The sequence below is a fragment of the Ascidia mentula genome, chromosome 3, assembly GCF_947561715.1.
Source record: "Ascidia mentula chromosome 3, kaAscMent1.1, whole genome shotgun sequence".
NCBI classification, from domain to species: domain Eukaryota; kingdom Metazoa; phylum Chordata; class Ascidiacea; order Phlebobranchia; family Ascidiidae; genus Ascidia; species Ascidia mentula.
The window spans coordinates 3,745,918-3,766,121 of NC_138568.1; the positions used below are offsets into that span (position 1 = coordinate 3,745,918).

The window sequence follows — 20,204 nt, forward strand, 5'->3', positions numbered from 1 at the left end:
TGTGATAAGCTTTAGTTGTATAATTTAATTTAGAATAATTTGTAATGAGCGTTTTCATTTTATGCCAAACTGTGTAATTATATTTATAATTATAAACAACATTGCATTCCACCTGGTAATTAGTCATACCTAGGCCGAAAGCCATGATACGCAGACTTCGTGTTTGCCAGAAAGGGCAAAGAAAAAAACGCCAAGACTTGGAAAATTCGAATCAGCTTCAACATATTTGATGCCCAAAACTTGTTGGTAGAAGTTTCGTAATTATAAGTCCAAACAATTTTTGGACAACTTTTTCCCTAAAAAAGGAAACAGTTGCGACAAATAACTCTGCAGCTCTTACCTTATGTGGTAAAAGCTGCCAATCTCACCTGTTATATACGTAACTAAACAGGAAACATGTCTAAGGTTTTGTCTTCAACCTGAGCACTTTGCGGTTGTGTTTTTGCTTTCAGGAAATTTTCATCGATTAATTGCAAGTAAGAAAACCTGGTTGCACCCAGGGTTCTTGGAAAACGCGGATCACCATCGGTTTTTTCTTTAAATATGACCTCATGAATGCACTCTTGCGGGTAGAATACTGCGAAAATAATCAAAGCAATTGTTTGGGCACGCGTTGCCATTTACAAGCCATATCAATAAAGTGCAATTAGTAATTTTTACCCTCTTCATAGAAATCTATGGTCCTTCCAAGGGGCATTGGACAATTGAATGCCAAGCCTACTTACCGCGGAAACCAATGCAGCCGCACCAAAGACCGCTACGACCATTATTCAGCAATATCACAAAGCACAGGAAAAGCACGCGATCTCCTATAGTTAATTGCTGGATATAAGTTCAGCTTAATTAAACTATTTTTTAACGTTTTAATGCAACGAATGGTTAAAAGTATCCTACACAACACTAAGATATACTTTTTGTGAGAAATCGTCAATAGACTTCGTGATATGTATTTCTATTTTAACTTATTATTTTGCAAACTCAATTGGACATCGTGATTTAGGTAAAGACAGAATAAAGATTACCATGATACCGCGTAGGATTATTATATTTATTAAAATTGGAATTGAATTGCAACGTATGACTTGATGAAATGCGGCCATAACAATTTTTTCAATTCGCTCAACTTACCACATGTCGTTTACTGTTGACATTCCACTCTTGAAGCTGAGATGTGAAGCCTTTCTACTGGCGTAAGTTTCATGGACCAGACTTCTCTGGCCAGTTAGGACGTTTGTATGTAGTTTTTTTACAGGCACTTAAGATAAAGTCAAACGCATGAATACCATTTCCAAATGATTTATATAACTTCACCAAACTACTGCGCATATACTTGTTTAGAAGCAAACAAAATGATTGCGTCGTATTATTTTCATTTGAAAGCTCTGGAGCAACTTATCAGGCAACTATGTTGATGAAGGGGGAAACATACTAATGTTTTAAACGCACTTGATCTCAACTTCATTTGATCCCCGAAACTTCTGTGCCACCTTAGTTTTACATATTATGCTTATCTAATTGGAAACAAATGTAGGACCGAACCTCAACAAAACAACGCAGTAATATTTCGTGCAACGTCATGATTGGCAGGATTGCCCCACTGCACAGGTCTTACTTGGCGGTAACAGCTATCGTACCGCGATCATTATAGGTTTGCAGACTTGGCAGCCCAGCCGGATCAGCCACTTTTTCCTGACAAGTCGGAGCAAGATTTGAAAAATCAATCTTCCCCGTAATGTCATGGGTATACAAATCGTGTAATAAGTTCGCATGTTTTTGTTTCTTTTAGTAATGCAAAATATCAAAAAAATATCATGTACAAGGCAGGGTCAAGGTCGTAATTCGTTTCCATTCCGTCCACCACCAACAGGTTTCCTGTGTGCTGTGTATAAAATGGACATGAAAACATAGATCTTACCAGGTACAACGCAGTAGTAAAATGCGTGTTACGTACTGGTTTGCGATAATTGCTTTCCTAAATGCCAATAACGTTGAAAGCATCATAGGAACCAATTGTAATAAACTTGCGTTTTTTAAATTATCTGTAGATATTGTCACACCGATAAGTCGGAGAGTTAAAGTTCACTTTGTCAAATATGTTTGCCCTGAAGCGGATGAGGCAAACTCTGGCCTTTGTCTCATTGCAATTGAGCATTCATCTTACATTCATCGGGACTACGCCATCAACGAACCCCATATAGAGGATACCTTAGCAGGGGTAATCAGGTAAAGGGTATTTGTATTTTAATTGATGTATTCTGCTGGCACAATTAAACGTGTATTTACCGACGCTTCGCCTCCTATTCAACTTGGCTTCATCCTGGTAAAGGAAGGAAGAACAAATTGATTGAAATACAATATGCAGCAACATCAACACGCTATTACAGTTATTTTATTGTATTTTGTGCCATTAGGATTTTGAGCAAAGTAAATTGCTTGAAAGCAAGAATTCGTGTTCGGGTTTAAGGTAAAAATACTTGTGAGTTTTCTGTTCAACGAAATGTTGAATAACATTATATTACACAAGACAAAAAAGTGAAGCTTTATAAAGAATAAATTATTATGTGCTCTTTTTATCGTTTGGCAGAAACGATCTGGCTATTCTGAATCTTGTCAAACCAACGAACAAAGGTCGTCTTTGCCTCCGGAGAAGGACACAGAGGCAAAGAGACCCTGAGTGCTTTGGTATCGGCCACGGAATCTCTTTGAGAAGTAGGGATATGTGTTAGAAAGATTCGCCGCAACCATTCAAAAATTTAACAATATCGCCAACAGTAGAATGTGTAGTAGTTTTCAGTGACGTCATACATATAGACTTTTTTATTTCGGTGCCACATTTTAACCGAAATTGTAAAATGGATGATAGTAAAAAAGTCTCTATATCGACTTCCCATTTTGACGTATACAGTCGAACGCATCGCTTCTTGATAATTCACGTTGGATGAAGCTGTCCATTCTTTTAATAGATGGTGTAACAGGGAACATATCAAGTATTCTACAGAAGGCAAAGGTGGTTCTTGACTATGATAACAGTTGTCTCAGAGGAAGACTACACAACAGCGGAAACATGCTGTGTGCAAGCAACGGTCGCGAAAAAACCGTTGGCTGCAACGTAAGTCTCTCCTGTCGTAGAATTCTGCACTGATTTCGGCGCAAATATTTTATCATTCAGAGGCTTGCTTTTTTCCAAATGTTATGTTTTTGTTTTTTTCGATGCGGTCTCTTGTGACGAAATGTGCTTTGCAAGCTAACATGCATCACGTTTGTTGGCGATTGGATTTTTTATATCAGGGCATTTCTTCTTTTTATTTCCAGTTGGAGAGTCACGTACTTAAATAGTTGACTTTATTATTGCTTTTATTTGCAGTTCGACAGCGGAAGTCCGGTGTTTTGTCGTCTGAAGAAAGGCGACGCTTGTTCTAGTTACTATCTGGCCGGGATATTCTCTTCCAAGCAAGACAAACAACAAGGGGGCTGCAATAGCGATTTCACCGTTCTCGCTGACATGGTGTCCACGTCTACGAATGCTCTCTCCCACCACGCGGCTGAAAAGGTCTCGCATTCCAACTTTCAGGAGTCGTTCATGTTTGTGGGTGGGGAACCGCTATGTTCTTCTATGCTCAAGCAGTCCTACTGATTTTCTGTTTCCCTTTATCTTGACTTTTATCTAGTTGACGGACGGAACGAATACTAAACTTCGATTTTTGGTTGTACATACGTTTTGCCTCTTTTCAATACACGCATAAACCCACGATTGTCTCCTAGAAAAGTTTGAAGAGAGAAAGAGTCTATGAGGTGTTAATTTTTTTTGTCAAAACTCAATTGTCGCGGTTTAGATCTCTTGGTCAGATAAAAGGCGCTTGAAAGCTTTATTGGAAGCAGCAACTTCACGATAAGCTTAACAAAATCCACTCAAATAGCAAAAAATATCAATGTGTTCATCTAAATGAGAAAGTTGTTTGTATCAGTTTTGTAAGTTATTCTAAAAAAAACTTGACTATGGTATTTTACCTGGCAAGTTTCATGTATTTTTCTGTCTAACTAAGCGCGACTGCATTCGGTCACCAGCTACAATGATGAGCCTTGACCGGTAGTAACAGTGCGCACAATACTGTCTGCAACTCACATATAAGCGTAACCACTACAATTAACTCCAGAAGGCCAGCCGGGCACCATGACAACTTTTCGGGCGTTTTGATAAGTTTTAATTTATGGTGCTGAAGAGCGTCCAAGATATTGAAAATTAAACCACGCATTTTGGTTACATACGTTTGCCGCGTGAATAATTTCAGTGAGAATAATTTATGGTCGAATCTTCGTCACAGAATCTCTTGCATTACGTCTTTAAGCTGTAAGGTTTTATCCGGAGAATTACCGCTGTTTCACTCTTGTGGAGTCTACTGATTTTGCTCCAAGACCAAAGTTTGTGGCGAATATATTGCACATTTCCTGTTCGGTCTGGGCGTGTTTACTCCACATTTGATAAGGTTTCGAAATAATAGATTTGCTCAAATAGGGGCGAATGTGCCTAGCACTGCCCTGGAGCGACTACTTGTGGTAAATAAGTTTCTTTGTTCAGCACATTATGACAAATTAAAGCGACGAAACTAAAGATTTGAGGTAATTCTACAAGATTGGCATCCAACGTTCAACAATTCCGCTATTCGTCTGAATTATGACTGTTGTTATTGACCTGACTTTGGTCATGCTTTCTGAAACACCTCAACATACCAACACTAAACCACTCTTTGAAACCTTTTGATGGCCGTGTATTTGAAAACAAAGAAAATTATATACAACCGGTAATCGTAATCGTTGGACTGTTCCAATCCGTCGACTGAAAACAAACAATAGCGCGAAAAAGTCAAACAGAATTAATACCAATGCTCGATCATGGAGGAGCATGGTGCTTGGCCCTCCGGAAGCAAGTAGGACTCCTGCAGATCGTCGTGGGAGGCCGCTGTGGCCGCAAAGTGGGAGATGGCGTTTTGAGACGTAGAAACCATGTCGGCGAGGACAGTAAATCTTCCGTCGCATCTTCCCTCATTTGTATCATGTTTGAAGGAGAATATCCCGGCAAGATAGTAACTGGAACACTCATCATGTTTATTCAGACGACAGAACACCGGACTTCCGCTGTCCAACTGCAAAATAACAACTACGTAACGTATACAATCCTTGACAAGTGGGCCCATAACGTCTTTTGGGTGTAGCTGCATAATCATGTTACATATGATCATGATAAATTCTGTTTTAGGATTCCGACAACTTCAGGAAATTTATAATTTATCTAAAGATTAGATGGAAATGCGTTTTGAGTAAGATTTAAAACAAGTTTCCTTGCAGCCTTGGGTGAAAACAGAACCTTACTTACACTGCAGCTGACGGTTCTTTCGCGGTCGTTGCTGGCACACAGCATGTTCCCGCTGTTGTGAAGTCTTCCCCTAAGGCAGTTGTTATCAAAGTCGAGAACCACATTTGCTTTTTGAAGCCTGCTCGATATCCCACTAATTTCTCCACCTATTAGAAAAAAGGAGTATTTCAATTGCAATTAAGGGTAATTTTTGCCATTGCCATTTAAACAGACAGCTCAATTTCATGACGATGCGAATTAGAGTGCTGATCGTTCAAAAATGATTTTTAAGCAATGTATGTTCTTGCAGGCACATGCGGGCTCAGTCCACCGCAAAGTTTTTTACATGGCAAACACAGTCATCTTGTCACGATCTTAAGGTACAACGGCATAGTGCTGAAAAAAGTATTTTTCCCTTTATCATTGCGTCTGCATGGTGCGTCTACGGTGGTAGAGGTGGCTCAAAAACACGGAGGAAAATCACGCGCTCTTACTCCAAAACTGGGGCCATGATACACCCGCTATACAACTGATAAACAGTCGACAGCTGGTAAATAAAGCTGTGGACCGTGCTCAGGATCGCGAGTTTAAACCTTATCGGACGCTTGATTTTTCATATTTCATTCCGACTTGTCTGGGAAAAGTTGTTTTGACCAAGTTTAACTGTATGTCATTGTACTCTATATTCGCTTGTGTTTTGTTCGTGTAGTGTAATATCTTGTAATTCCGAAGCACAACACAGTCAATGCGTAATATGCGCTTTAATATATTTTGTTATGATGGATTTCAATCGAACACACTTATCCTTTTATTAATTTGATGCATTATTGCGGACCTGCTCAACAATATATTGTTTAAACTTAAAGTATACAATAAATATCCACTATCTGGACGAAGAATTTAGAACTAGCTTTAAAGGAATTTAAAAGACTGCAATTTAAAAGATGTTATTACCTTTCACAGACATTCCGTGACCGATGCCGAAACACACGGGATCCACTTGTCTTTCCGCTTTTCTCCGGAGACAAAGGCGGTTTTTCTTTGTTGGTTTGACAAGTCTCAGAATGGCAAGATCCTTTCTGCACATAACAAACATGGTCGATTTGTTGAACAACGTTTACTCACTTCTTTGTCTTTAAATCGGCCGGATAATTGTCATAGTAAATTAACATTGAAGTTAACATTTTTGGATCACATTTAAAAACAGCATTCTCGTCTTCTGCCTATTTTACAACCTACCAGATTTATTTCAATGATTTTTTTTTCTTTTTTTTTAAAGATATGTCCTTACGACTACACAAAACAGGATGACTGCAAGGTATACCTTCGTATGTTGCTTCCTGTCCATTTATCCTTGATGTGGGGTTCGGAGTTGCCATGTGGTATGTCAGAAAAATTCTGAATTGCTTTTAGGGCCCGTAGTTTTCGTCGCCTAAACCCATTGTCGTCGACCAGAATATCCATCTCGCCTATGGTAACACGTATCATTCGCAGGTTTCTGTTCCTACAGAAAAAAAGCACATATATTCACAGGGTATTTAGAAGCATGCAAGTCCTATTGCTCATTTAACTAAGTGTAGATGTATGGATGTAGCTCTGTGTTGTGATAAGGGTGATGGTCACGTTCACGCGCTTATAAACACGTTTGGAGCGTTTCTAAACCAAACAACAACGTAAATACAATAAAAATTAAGTGGATTCACAGAAAATTATGTATCAACACACAATCGTAGAGACTGACTTTTGGGGAAACAACTTGAGTTTAATTCTGGCGTAAAACAACATCACAACTCTCTGTGCTGTATGTTTTTTGAGCTTTACACATAAACACCACCTTTAACTTACTTTACACAATGAGCCGCAGTCGCTATCACGGTGTTGCTGAGCAGAACCCCGCCACAAATAAACTTGTACTCAGAAGGCCTTTGTATCTCGAAAATTGCCACCGACCATGGAAACTCGTTCTTAGTCGCGTCAATTCCTTCTCCTGAACAAGAACGCGTTTCTATTTTTGTTACTGCGCATTTTACGTGCAATGCGTGAAAATCGTGATCGTGGCGATTTTAGAAATGTTAGTAGTTAGTTTTTAACATCGTTCATAATTTAAGTGTTGTCACAGAAGATGAGGTTCACAGAATATTTGATACTCGAAGCTTTGCAGCGAACAATCCGATTAGATACTTATAGGCGAAGTATTTGTGCTTCCGAGAAGAAAAGACACACGAAGCATTTTAAAAACAGTTATGCGTTCAAAAAAAGTACAGCGGTTAAGCTTTTTAAAAAATATTATCAGGATGAATTTCAATCAAACACACTTATCCTTTTGTCGATTTGCTCGTTGTCCCTGCGCCGCTCTTGTCTTTGCGGGCAACACGTCTGACCGCAAGTAACGCACTCCTGATTATATGACATTGTGAAGATTTCGGACGGGCGATATCCTGTAATTAACGAAAGTATAAGTTCCAGGAGCATTCAATAATGTTGCTATTACTGTGCAAGTATTGTGCGCAGAACTGATGGAAGAAATTTTGTACCGTTTCGGCATTTTTCTCCGATTGATCCGCGATCATAGTGGACAACTTCCTGATTCCTGAAACGAGATGAAATGTGTATTATGTTCGAAACTTTTTTTTATAATTTTCTTTGCTTTAATTTGTGATAAGCTTTAGTTGTATAATTTAATTTAGAATAATTTGTAATGAGCTTCAGTTATTTGCAGATACCGGGGCGCACAACCTTTTTGTTAATGTCGGCCGCATCACACAGACTTTATTTCACCAACGGCCGCCAGACAATCCAAACTGATTATTTCGCATTTACTTACGACTAATAGTTTTTTCTTAGCTAAAAAATACACGATCTCATTGTGTTTTTTAACAAATACTGACCAATTTCATAAGCATGTTAGGTTTTCAACAATGCGCAGCCCAACAGTACAAACGTACTATAAAGCATGTGTACGGCCACATGAATTAGCATAAACTGCCACATCAGGCCTTTCGGTCGCAGGTTTTGCACCCCTGGTTTAATTTGTAATGACCATTAGTTATATTTCAGCAGGCATTTAGCGCGCGTCAACAAAAAACAAAACGTTTTCAGTTTATGCCAAACTGTGTAGTTATAAACAACATTGCATTCCTCCTGGTAATTAGTCATACCTAGGCCGAAAGCCATGATACGCAGACTTCGTGTTTGCCAGAAAGGGCAAAGAAAAAAACGCCAAGGCTTGGAAAATTCGAATCAGCTTCAACATATTTGATGTCCAAAACTTGTTGGTAGAAGATTCGTAATTGTAAGTCCAAACGATTTTTGGAATACTTTTTCCCTGAAAATGTAAACAGTTGCGACAAATAACTCTGCAGCTCTTACCTTATGTGGTAAAAGCTGCCAATCTCACCTGTTATATACGTAACTAAACAGGAAACATGTCTAAGGTTGTGTCTTCAACCTGAGCACTTTGCGGTTGTGTTTTTGCTTTCAGGAAATTTTCATCGATTAATTGCAAGTAAGAAAACCTGATTGCACCCAGGGTTCTTGGAAAACGCGGATCACCATCGGTTTTTTCTTTAAATATGACCTCATGAATGCACTCTTGCGGGTAGAATACTGCGAAAATAATCAAAGCAATTGTTTGGGCACGCGTTTGCCATTTACAAGCCATATCAATAGAGTGCAATTAGTAATTTTTAACCTCCATATAGAAATCTATGGTCCTTCCAAGGGGCATTGGACAATTGAATGCCAAGCCTACTTACCGCGGAAACCAATGCAGCCGCACCAAAGACCGCTGCGACCATTATTCAGCCATATCACAAAGCACAGGAAAAGCACGCGATCTCCTATAGTTAATTGCTGGATATAAGTTCAGCTTAATTAAACTATTTTTTAACGATTTAATACAACGAATGGTTAAAAGTATCCTACAGAACACTAAGATATACTTTTTGTGAGAAATCGTCAATGGACTTCTTGATATGTATTTCTATGTTAACTTATTATTTTGCAAACTCAATTGGACATCGTGATTTAGGTAAAGACAGAATAAAGATTACCATGATACCGCGTAGGATTATTATATTTATTAAAATTGGAATTGAATTGCAACATATGACTGAATGAAATGCGGCCATAACATTTTTTCAATTCACTCAACATACCTCATGTCGTTTACTGTTGACATTCCACTCTTGAGAGGTCAAGCCTTTCTACTGGCGTAAGTTTCATGGACCAGACTTTTCTGGCAAGTTAGGACGTTTGTATGTAGTTTTTTGCAGATACTTAAGATAAAGTCAAACGCATGAATACCATTTTCAAATGATTTATATAACTTGACCAAACAACTTCCCATTTAGTTACTGCTGCGCCTACTTGTTTAGAAGCAAACAAAATGATTGCGTCGTATTAATTTCATTTGATTTAAAGCTCTGGAGCAACTTATCAGGCAACTATGTTGATGAAGGGGGAAACATACTAATGTTTTAAACGCACTTGATCTCAACTTCATTTGATCCCCGAAATCCCCTTCTGTGCCACCTTAGTATATCATATTATGCTTATCTACTTGGAAACAAATGTAGGATCTAACCTCAACAAAACAACGAAGTTATATTTCATGCAATGGCGTGATTGGCAGGATCGCCCCACTGTACAGGTCCTTACTTCAGTTAGGCTATACTTTAGTGAAATAGTCGTGTTTTTATATATCCCACGACCACAATAAATTACCTTTTTCAAATAGTGCAAACTGTTTTGACCTATATAGTTTCATCACTGCAGCTGTTAACTAAGGGACGTTCTTGAGGTTAACTTGTTTTCTGTACAGCTTGATTGCTGTCGAGTATCTTGCATGAAAACTTTCCGTGTTTTTTACTTCGATGTAAAAGTACCTCCTGAACAAAAACTGTTTTTTTTTTTCTGTAACTGGTAATAATATCATTAAGTGCGTTCAGGAAAAATATCTAAGGAAGATTCGTGTTACCATCGGCGAGACGGATATCCTGGTCGACAACAACGGGTTTAGGCTGTACAATAAACACGCCTTAAAGGCAATTGAGCATTCATCTTACATTCATCGGGACTACGCCATCAACGAACCCCATGTAGAGGATACCTTAGCAGGGGTAATCAGGTAAAGGGTTTTTGTATTTCAATTGATGTATTTTGCTGGCACAATTAAACGTGTATTCACCGACGCTTCGCCTCCTATTCAACTTTGCTTCATCTTGGTAAAGGAAGGAAGAACAAATTGATTGAAATACAATATGCAGCAACAGCAACACGCAATTACAGTTATTTTATTGTATTTTTTGCCAGTAGGATTTTGAGCAAAGTAAATTGCTTGAAAGAAAGAATTCGTGTTCGGGTTTAGGGTAAAAATACTTGTGAGTTTTCTGTTCAATGAAATGTTGGATAACATTATATTATACAAGGCAAAAACGTGAAGCTTTATTAAGAATAAATTAATATGTGCTCTTTTATCGTTTGGCAGAAACGATCTGGCTATTTTGAATCTTGTCAAATCAACGAACAAAGGTCGTCTTTGCCTCCGGAGAAGGACACAAAAGCAAAGAGACCCTGAGTGCTTTGGTATCGGTCACGGAATCTCTTTGAGAAGTAGGGATACCTATTAGAAAGATTCGCCGCAACCATTTAAAAATTTAAAACTATCGCCAACAGTAGAATGTGTAGTAGTTTTCAGTGATGTCATACATATAGACTTTTTTAATTCGGTGCCACATTTTGACCCAAATTGTAAATGTGATGAAAGTAAAAAAGTCTCTACATCGACTTCCCATTTTGACGTATACAAGCGAACGCATCGCTTCTTGATAATTCACGTAGGTTGAAGCTGTCCATTCTTTTAATAGATGGTGTAACAGGGAACATATCAAGTATTCTACAGAAGGCAAGGGTGGTTCTCGACTATGACAACATTTGTCTTGGAGGAAGACTCCACAACAGCGGAAACATGCTGTGCGCAAGCAACGCCCGCGAAAAAACCGTTGGCTGCAACGTAAGTCTCTCCTGTCGTAGAATTCTGCACTGATTTTGGCGCAAATATTTTATCCTTCAGAAGCTTGCTATTTTCCAAATGTTATATTTTCGTTTTGTTTTCGATGCGTCTCTTGTGACGAAATGTGCTTTGTAAGCAAACATGCATCACTTTTGTTGGCGATTGGATTTTTTATATCAGGGCATTTCTTATTTTTGTTTCCAGTTTGAGAATCACGTACTTAAATAGTTTACTTTATTATTGCTTTTATTTGCAGTTGGACAGCGGAAATCCGGTGTTTTGTCGTCTGAAGAAAGGCGACGGTTGTTCTAGTTACTATCTGGCCGGGATATTCTCTTTCAAGCAAGACAAACAACAAGGGGGCTGCAATAACAGTTTCACCGTTCTCGCTGACATGCTGTCCACGTCTACGAATGCTCTCTCCCACCACGCGGCTGAAAAGGTCTCGTATTCCAACTTTCAGGAGTCATTCATGTTTGTGGCTGGGGAACCGCTATGTTCTTCTATGCTCAAGCAGTCCTACTGATTTTCTGTTTCCCTTTATCTTGACATTTACCTAGTTGACGGACGGAACGAATACTAAACTTCGATTTTTGGTTGTACATACGTTTTGCCTCGTTTTAATACACGCATAAACTCACGATTGTCTTCTACAAAAGTTTAAAGAGAGAAAGAGTCTAAGAGGTGTTAATATTTTTGTAAAAACTCAATTGTCGCGGTTTGGATCTCTTGGTCAGATAAAAGGCGCTTGAAAGCTTTATTGGAAGCAGCAACTTCACGATAAGGTTAACAAAAAACACTCAAATAGCAAAAAAGATCAATGTGTTCACATAAATAAGAAAGTTGTTTCTATCAATTTTCTAAGTTATTCTACAAAAAAACTTGACTATGGTATTTTGCCTGGCAAGTTTCATGTTTTTTTTTCTTGCTAGCTAAGCGCGACTGCATTCGGTCACCAGCTACAATGATGAGCCTTGACCGGTAGTAACAGTGCGCACAATACTGTCTGCAACTCACATATAAGCGTAACCACTACAATTAACTTCAGAAGGCCAGCAGGGCACCATGACAACTTTTCCAGCGTTTTGATCAGTTTTAAGTTAACAGTGCTGAAGAGCACGTCACTGCAACGATTAGCGTACAAGATATTGAAAATTAGACCAGCACGCATTTTGGTTACATACGTTTGCCGCGTGAATAATTTCAGTGTGAATAATTTATGGTCGAATTTTCGTCAAAGAAGCTTTTACATTACGTCTTTAAGCTGTAAGGTTTTATCCGGAGAATTACTGCTGTTTCACTCCTTTGGAGTCTACCAATTTTGCTCCAAGACCAAACTTTGTGGCGAATATGTTGCATATTTCCTGTTTCGATCCTTGCGTGTTTGCACCAACTTTGATAAAGTTTCGATATAATCATAGATTTGTTCAAATAGGGGCAAATGTGCCTAGCACTGCCCTGGAGCGATTTCTTCTGGTAAATAAGTTTCTTTGTTCAGCACATAGGACAAATTATAGGGACGAATCTAAAGATTTGATGCAATTCTACAAGATTGGCATCCAATGTTCAACGATTCCGCTGTTCGTCCGAATCATGACTGTTGTTTGTGACCTGAATTTGGTCATGCTTTCTGAAGCACTTCAAATACATGAAGCAATGTTGTGCCAATCACTAAACCACTCTTTTGAAAACTTTTGGTGGCCGTGTATTTGTAAACAAAGAAAATTATATACAACCGGTTATCGTAATCGTTAGACTGTTCCAATCCGTCGACTAAAAACAAACAATAGTCCGAAAAAGTCAAACAGAATTAATACCAAGGCTCGATCATGGAGGAGCATGGTGCTTGGTCCTCCGCAAGCATGTAGGTCTCCTGCAGATCGTCGTGGGAGGCCGCTGTGGCCGCAAAGTGGGAGATGGCGTTTTGAGACGTAGAAACCATGTCGGCGAGGACAGTAAATCTTCCTTCGCATCTTCCCCCATTCGTATCATGTTTGAAGGAGAATATCCCGGCAAGATAGTAACTGGAACACTCATCATGTTTATTCAGACGACAGAACACCGGACTTCCGCTGTCCAACTGCAAAATAACAACTACGTGACTTATACAATCCTTGACAAGTGGGCCCATAACATCTTTTGGGTGTAGCTGCATAATCATGTTACATAAAATCATGATAAATTCTTCTTTAGGTTTTTGACAACTTCAGGAAATTTATAATTTATCTAAAGATTAGATGGAAATGCGTTTTGAGTAAGATTTAAAACAAGTTTCCTTGCAGCGTTGAGAGAAAACAAAACCTTACTTACACTGCAGCTGACGGTTCTGTTTTGGGCGTTGCTGGCACACAGCATGCTTCCGCTGTTGTGAAGTCTTCCCCTAAGGCAGTTGTTATCAAAGTCGAGAACCACCTTTGCTTTTTGAAGTATGCTCGATATCCTACCAATTGCTCCACCTATTAAAAAAAACAAGTTCGGATTAATTGGACGAATATTTTAATAGCACTTTAGGGTAATTTTTGCCGTTGCTTTTTTAAACAGACAGGCCAATTTCATGACGATGCGAATTAGAGTGCTGATCGTTCAAAAATGACTTCAAAACAATGTATGTTCTTGCAGGCACATGCAGGTTCAGTTCACCGCGAAGTTTTTTACATGGCGAACACAGTCATCGTGTCACGATCTTAAGGTCCGACGGCATCGCGCTGAATATGTATAAGAGCCATTTGGGCCATGATACACCCACTCTACAACTAATAAACAGTCGACAGCAGGTAAATAAAGCTGTGGACCGTGCTCAGGATCGCGAGTTTAAACTTTATCGGACGCTTGATTTTTCATATCTCATTCTGACTTGTCAGTGAAAAGTTGTTTTGACCAGGTTTAACTGTATGCCATTGTACTCTATACTCGCTTGTGTTTTGTTCGTGTAGTGTAATATCTCATAATTCCGAAGCACAACACAATCAATGCCTAAAGTGCGTTTTAATATATTTGATTATGATGGATTTCAACCAAACACGTATTGTTTAAACTTTGATCAATTTGATGCATTATTGCGGACCTGCTCAACAATTTATTGTTTAAACTTAAAATATACAATAAATATCCACTATCTGGACGAAGAATTTAGAACTAGCTTTAAAGGAATTATTGAGTGCAATTTAAAAGATGTCATTACCTTTCACAGACATTCCGTGACCGATGCCAAAACACACGGGATCCACTTGTCTTTCCGCTTTTCTCCGGAGACAAAGGCGGTTTTTCTTTGTTGGTTTGACAAGTCTCAGAATGGCAAGATCCTTTCTACACATAACAAACATGGTCGATTTGTTGAACAACGTTTACTCACTTCTTTGTCTTTGAATCGGCCGGATAATTGTCATAGTAAATTAACATTGAAGTTAACATTTTTGGATCACATTTAACATTTCTCGTCTCTTCTTCCTATTATACAACCTATTTTTTTCAGGTATTTCCTTATGACTACACAAAACAGGATGACTGCAAGGTATACCTTCGTATGTTGCTTCCTGTCACTGTATCCTCCAAGTGGGGTTCATGGTTGCCATGCGGTATGCCAGCAAAATTCTGAATTGCTTTCAAGGTCCCAATTTTTCGATCCCTAAACCCATTGTCGTCGACCAGAATATCCATCTCGCCTATGCTAACACGTATCATTCGCAAGTTTCTATTACTACAGAAAAAAAAACACATATATTCACAAGGTATTTAGAAGCATGCAAGCCCTATTGCTCATTTAACTAAGTGTAGATGTATGGATGTAGCTCTGTGTTCTGATAACGGTGATGGTCACGTGAACGCGCTTATAAACACGTTTAGAGCGGTTTTACACCAAACAACAGCGTAAATAATATAATAAAAATTAACTGGATTTACAGAAAATTATGTGTCAACAAACAGTCGTCGAGACTGACTTTTCAGGAGAAATAACTTGAATTTAATTTTGGCGTAAAACAACATCAGAACTCTCTGTGCTGTATGATTCTTGAGATTTAAACATGAACACCACTATAACTTACTTTACACAGTGAGCCGCAGTCGCTATCACGGTCTTGCTGAGCAGAGCCCCGCCACAAATAAACTTGTACCCATGCCTTTGTATCTCGAAAATTGCCACCGACCACGGAAACTCGTTCTTAGTCGCGTCAATTCCTTCTCCTGAACAAGAACGAGTTTTTATTTTTGTTACTACGCATTTTACGTGCAATGCGTGAAAATAATGATCATGGCGAATTTAAAAATTTTAATAGTTAGTTTTTAGGTAGCTGTAATTTAACGCATTACCAAAATATCGTTCATAATTTAAGTGTTGTCACAGAAGATGAGGTCCACAGAATTTTTGATACTCGAAGCTTTGCAGCGAGCAATCCGATTTGATACTTATAGGCGAAGTATTTGTGCTTCCGAGAAGAAAAGACACACAAAGCATTTTGAAAACAGCTATGCGTTTGAAACAAGTACAGCCAATGCTTTTTGAGCTTTTTAATATATATCATCAGGATGAATTTCAATCAAACACACTTATCCTTTTGTCGATTTGCTCGTTGTCCCTGCGCCGCTCTTGTCTTTGCGGGCAACACGTCTGACCGCAAGTAACGCACTCCTGATTATATGACATTGTGAAGATTTCGGACGGGCGATATCCTGTAAATAACGAAAGTATAAGTTCCAGGAGCATTCAATAATGTTGCTATTACTGTGCAAGTATTGTGCGCCGAACATATGGAAGAAATTTTGTACCGTTTTGGCATGTTTCTCCGATTGATCCGCGATCAAAGTGGACAACATCCTGATTCCTGAAACGAGATGAAACGTGTTTTATGTTCGAAATTTTTTTTTTATAATTTTCTTTGCTTTAATTTGTGATAAGCTTTAGTTGTATAATTAAATTTAGAATAATTTGTAATGAGCGTTTTCATTATATGCCAAACTGTGTAATTATATTTATAATTATAAACAACATTGCATTCCACCTGGTAATTAGTCATACCTAGGCCGAAAACCATGATACGCAGACTTCGTCTTTGCCAGAAACGGCAAAGAAAAAAACGCCAGGGATTGGAAAATTCGAATCAGCTTCAACATATTTGATGCCCAAAACTTGTTGGTAGAAGATTCGTAATTATCAGTCCAAACTATTTTTGGAATACTTTTTCCCTGAAAATGTAAACAGTTGCGACAAATAACTCTGCAGCTCTTACCTTATGTGGTAAACGCTGCCAATCTCACCTGTTATATACGTAACTAAACAGGAAACATGTCTAAGGTTGTGTCTTCAACCTGAGCACTTTGCGGTTGTGTTTTTGCTTTCAGGAAATTTTCATCGATTAATTGCAAGTAAGAAAACCTGATTGCACCCAGGGTTCTTGGAAAACGCGGATCACTATCGGATTTTCTTTAAATATGACCTCATGAATGCACTCTTGTGGGTAGAATACTGCGAAAATAATGAAAGCAATTGTTTGGGCACGCGTTTGCCATTTACAAGCCTTATCAATAGAGTGCAACAAGTCATATTCAACCTCTCCATAGAAATCTCTGGTCCTTCCAAGGGGCATTGGACAATTGAATGCCAAGCCTACTTACCGCGGAAACCAATGCAGCCGCACCAAAGACCGCTACGACCATTATTCAGCCATATCACAAAGCACAGGAAAAGCACGCGATATCCTATAGTTAATTGTTGGATATAAGTTCAGCTTGATTAAACTATTTTTAAAAGTATCCTACACAACACTAAGATATACTTTTTGTGAGAAATCGTAAATGGACTTCGTGATATGTATTTCTATGTTAACTTATTATTTTGCAAACTCAATTGGACATCGTGATTTAGGTAAAGACAGAATAAAGATTACCATAATACCGCGTAGGATTATTATATTTATTAAAATTGGAATTGAATTGCAACGTATGACTTGATGAAATGCGGCCATAACATTTTTTCAATTCGCTCAACATACCACATGTCGTTTATTGTTGACATTCCACTCTTGAGAGGTCAAGCCTTTCTACTGGCGTAAGTTTCATGGACCAGACTTTTCTGGCAAGTTAGGAGGTTTGTATGTAGTTTTTTGCAGATACTTAAGATAAAGTCAAACGCATGAATACCATTTTCAAATGATTTATATAACTTGACCAAACAACTTCCCATTTAGTTACTACTGCGCCTACTTGTTTAGAAGCAAACAAAATGATTGCGTCGTATTAATTTCATTTGATTTAAAGCTCTGGAGCAACTTATCAGGCAACTATGTTGATGAAGGGGAAACATACTAATGTTTTAAACGCACTTAATCTCAACTTCATTTGATCCCCGAAACGTCTGTGCCACCTTAGTATATCATATTATGCTTATCTACTTGGAAACAAATGTAGGACCTAACCTCAACAAAACAACGAAGTTATATTTCATGCAATGGCGTGATTGGCAGGATCGCCCCACTGTACAGGTCCTTACTTCAGTTAGGCTATACTTTAGTGAAATAGTCGTGTTTTTTTATATATCCCACGACCACAATAAATTACCTTTTTCAAACAATGCAAACTGTTTTGACCTATATAGTTTCATCACTGCAGCTGTTAACTAAGGGACGTTCTTGAGGTTAACTTGTTTTATCTTGCATGAAAACTTTCCGTGTTTTTTACTTCGATGCAAAAGTACCTCCTGAACAAAAACTGTTTTATTTTCTGTAACTGGTAATAATATCATTAAGTGCGTTCAGGAAAAAATATCTAAGGAAGATTCGTGTTACCATCGGCGAGACGGATATCCTGGTCGACAACAACGGGTTTAGGCTGTACAATAAACACGCCTTAAGGGCAATTGAGCATTCATCTTACATTCATCAGGACTACGCCATCAACGAACCCCATGTAGAGGATACCTTAGCAGGGGTAATCAGGTAAAGGGTATTTGTATTTCAATTGATGTATTTTGCTGGCACAATTAAACGTGTATTCACCGACGCTTCGCCTCCTATTCAACTTTGCTTCATCCTGGTAAAGGAAGGAAGAACAAATTGACTGAAATACAATATGCAGCAACATCAACACGCTATTACAGTTATTTTATTGTATTTTGTGCCATTAGGATTTTGAGTAAAGTAAATTGTTTGAAAACAACAATTCGTGTTCGGGTTTAGGGTAAAAATACTTGTGAGTTTTCTGATCAACGAAATGTTGAATAACATTATATTATACAAGACAAAAAAGTGAAGCTTTATAAAGATTAAATTAATATGTGTTCTTTTTATCGTTTGGCAGAAACGATCTGGCTATTCTGAATCTTGTCAAACCAACGAACAAAGGTCGTCTTTGCCTCCGGAGAAGGACACAGAGGCAAAGAGACCCTGAGTGCTTTGGTATCGGTCACGGAATCTCTTTGAGAAGTAGGGATATGTGTTAGAAAGATTCGCCGCAACCATTCAAAAATTTAAAACTATCGCTAACGATAGATAGCGTGGCTGTTTTCAGTGACGTCATACTTATAGACTTTTTTAATTCGGCGCCACATTTTAACCCAAATTGTAAAATGGATGATAGTAAAAAAGTCTCTATATCGACTTCCCATTTTGACGTATACAGGCGAACGGATCGCTTCTTGATAATTCACGTAGGATGAAGCTGTCCATTCCTTTAATAGATGGTGTAACAGGGAACATACCAAGTATTCTACAGAAGGCAAAGGTGGTTCTTGACTATGATAACAGTTGTCTCAGAGGAAGACTCCAGACTGCTCTCTCCAACCACGCGGCTGAAAAGGCATCGCATACCATTTTTAGGAGTCGTTCATGTTTGTGGCTGGGAAACCGCTATGTTCTTCTATGCTCAAGCAGTCCTACTGATTTTCTGTTTCCCATTATCTTGACTTTTGCGTAGTTGACGGACGGAACGAATACTCCACTTTGATTTTTGGTTGTACATACGTTTTGCCTCTTTTCAATACACGCATAAAGTCACGATTGTCTCCTAGAAAAGTTTGAAGAGAGAAAGAGTCTAAGAAGTGTCAATTTTTTTTGTAAAAACTCAGTTGTCGCGGTTTAGATCTCTTGGTCAGATAAAAGGCGCTTGAAAGCTTTAGTGGAAGCAGCAACTTCACGACAAAGTTCACAAAAACCACTCAAATAGCAAAAAAGATCAATGTGTTCATCTAAATTAGAAAGTTGTTTGTATCAATTTTGTAAGTTATTCTGAATAAAACTTGACCATGGTATTTTGCCTGGCAAGTTTCATGTTTTTTTTGTCTGGCTAGCTATAAGCGCGACTGCATTCGGTCACCAGCTACAATGATGAGCCTTGACAGGTCGTAACCTATGGTGCTGAAGAGCACGTCACTGCAACGATTATCGTCCAAGATATTGAAAATTAGACCACGCATTTTGGTTACATTCGTTTGCCGCGTGAATAATTTTAGTGTGAATAATTTGTGGTCGAATCTTCGTCACAGAAGCTCTTGCATTACGTCTTTAAGGTGTAAGGTTTTATCCGGAGAATTACCGCTGTTTCACTCCTGTGGAGTCTACCGATTTTGCTCCAAGACCAAACTTTGTGGCGAATATATTGCACATTTCCTGTTCGGTCCTTGCGTGTTTACACCAACTTTGATAAGGTCTCGATATAATAATAGATTTATTCAAATAGGGGCATAGCACTGCCCTGGAACGACTTCTTGTGGTAAATATTTTTTTTGAACAGCACATTAGGCCAAATGAAAGCGACGAAACTAAAGATTTGTTGTAATTCTACAAGATTGGCATCCAACGTTCAACGATTCCGCTATTCGTCTGAATTATGACTGTTGTTCGTGACCTGACT

General features: G+C 38.5%; 1 protein-coding gene across 1 annotated transcript; it reads right to left on the minus strand.

Moving 5' to 3' along the window:
- Window positions 1-4,871: 4,871 nt before the first annotated feature.
- On the minus strand, window positions 4,872-8,524 carry LOC145894753 (kallikrein-14-like). The gene is made up of 8 exons (XM_082983400.1): window positions 8,509-8,524; window positions 7,842-7,940; window positions 7,666-7,788; window positions 7,196-7,337; window positions 6,675-6,854; window positions 6,305-6,429; window positions 5,372-5,517; window positions 4,872-5,141 (listed from the first exon to the last, which is right to left on the minus strand). Exons 1-8 carry the CDS (start codon window positions 8,522-8,524, stop codon window positions 4,872-4,874), a joined length of 1,101 nt encoding a protein of 366 aa, XP_082839526.1.
- Between the last annotated feature and the right edge of the window lie 11,680 nt (window positions 8,525-20,204).

What these genes read in the sequence shown, in the direction of transcription:
- LOC145894753 (XM_082983400.1), bottom strand. An exon ending in CTGCGCACAATACTTGCACA is followed by an intron (nt 7,789 to 7,841) that starts GTAATAGCAACA and finishes CGTTAATTACAG; the next exon opens with GATATCGCCCGTCCGAAATC. An exon ending in AAAGAACCGTCAGCTGCAGT is followed by an intron (nt 5,142 to 5,371) that starts GTAAGTAAGGTT and finishes GTTATTTTGCAG; the next exon opens with TTGGACAGCGGAAGTCCGGT.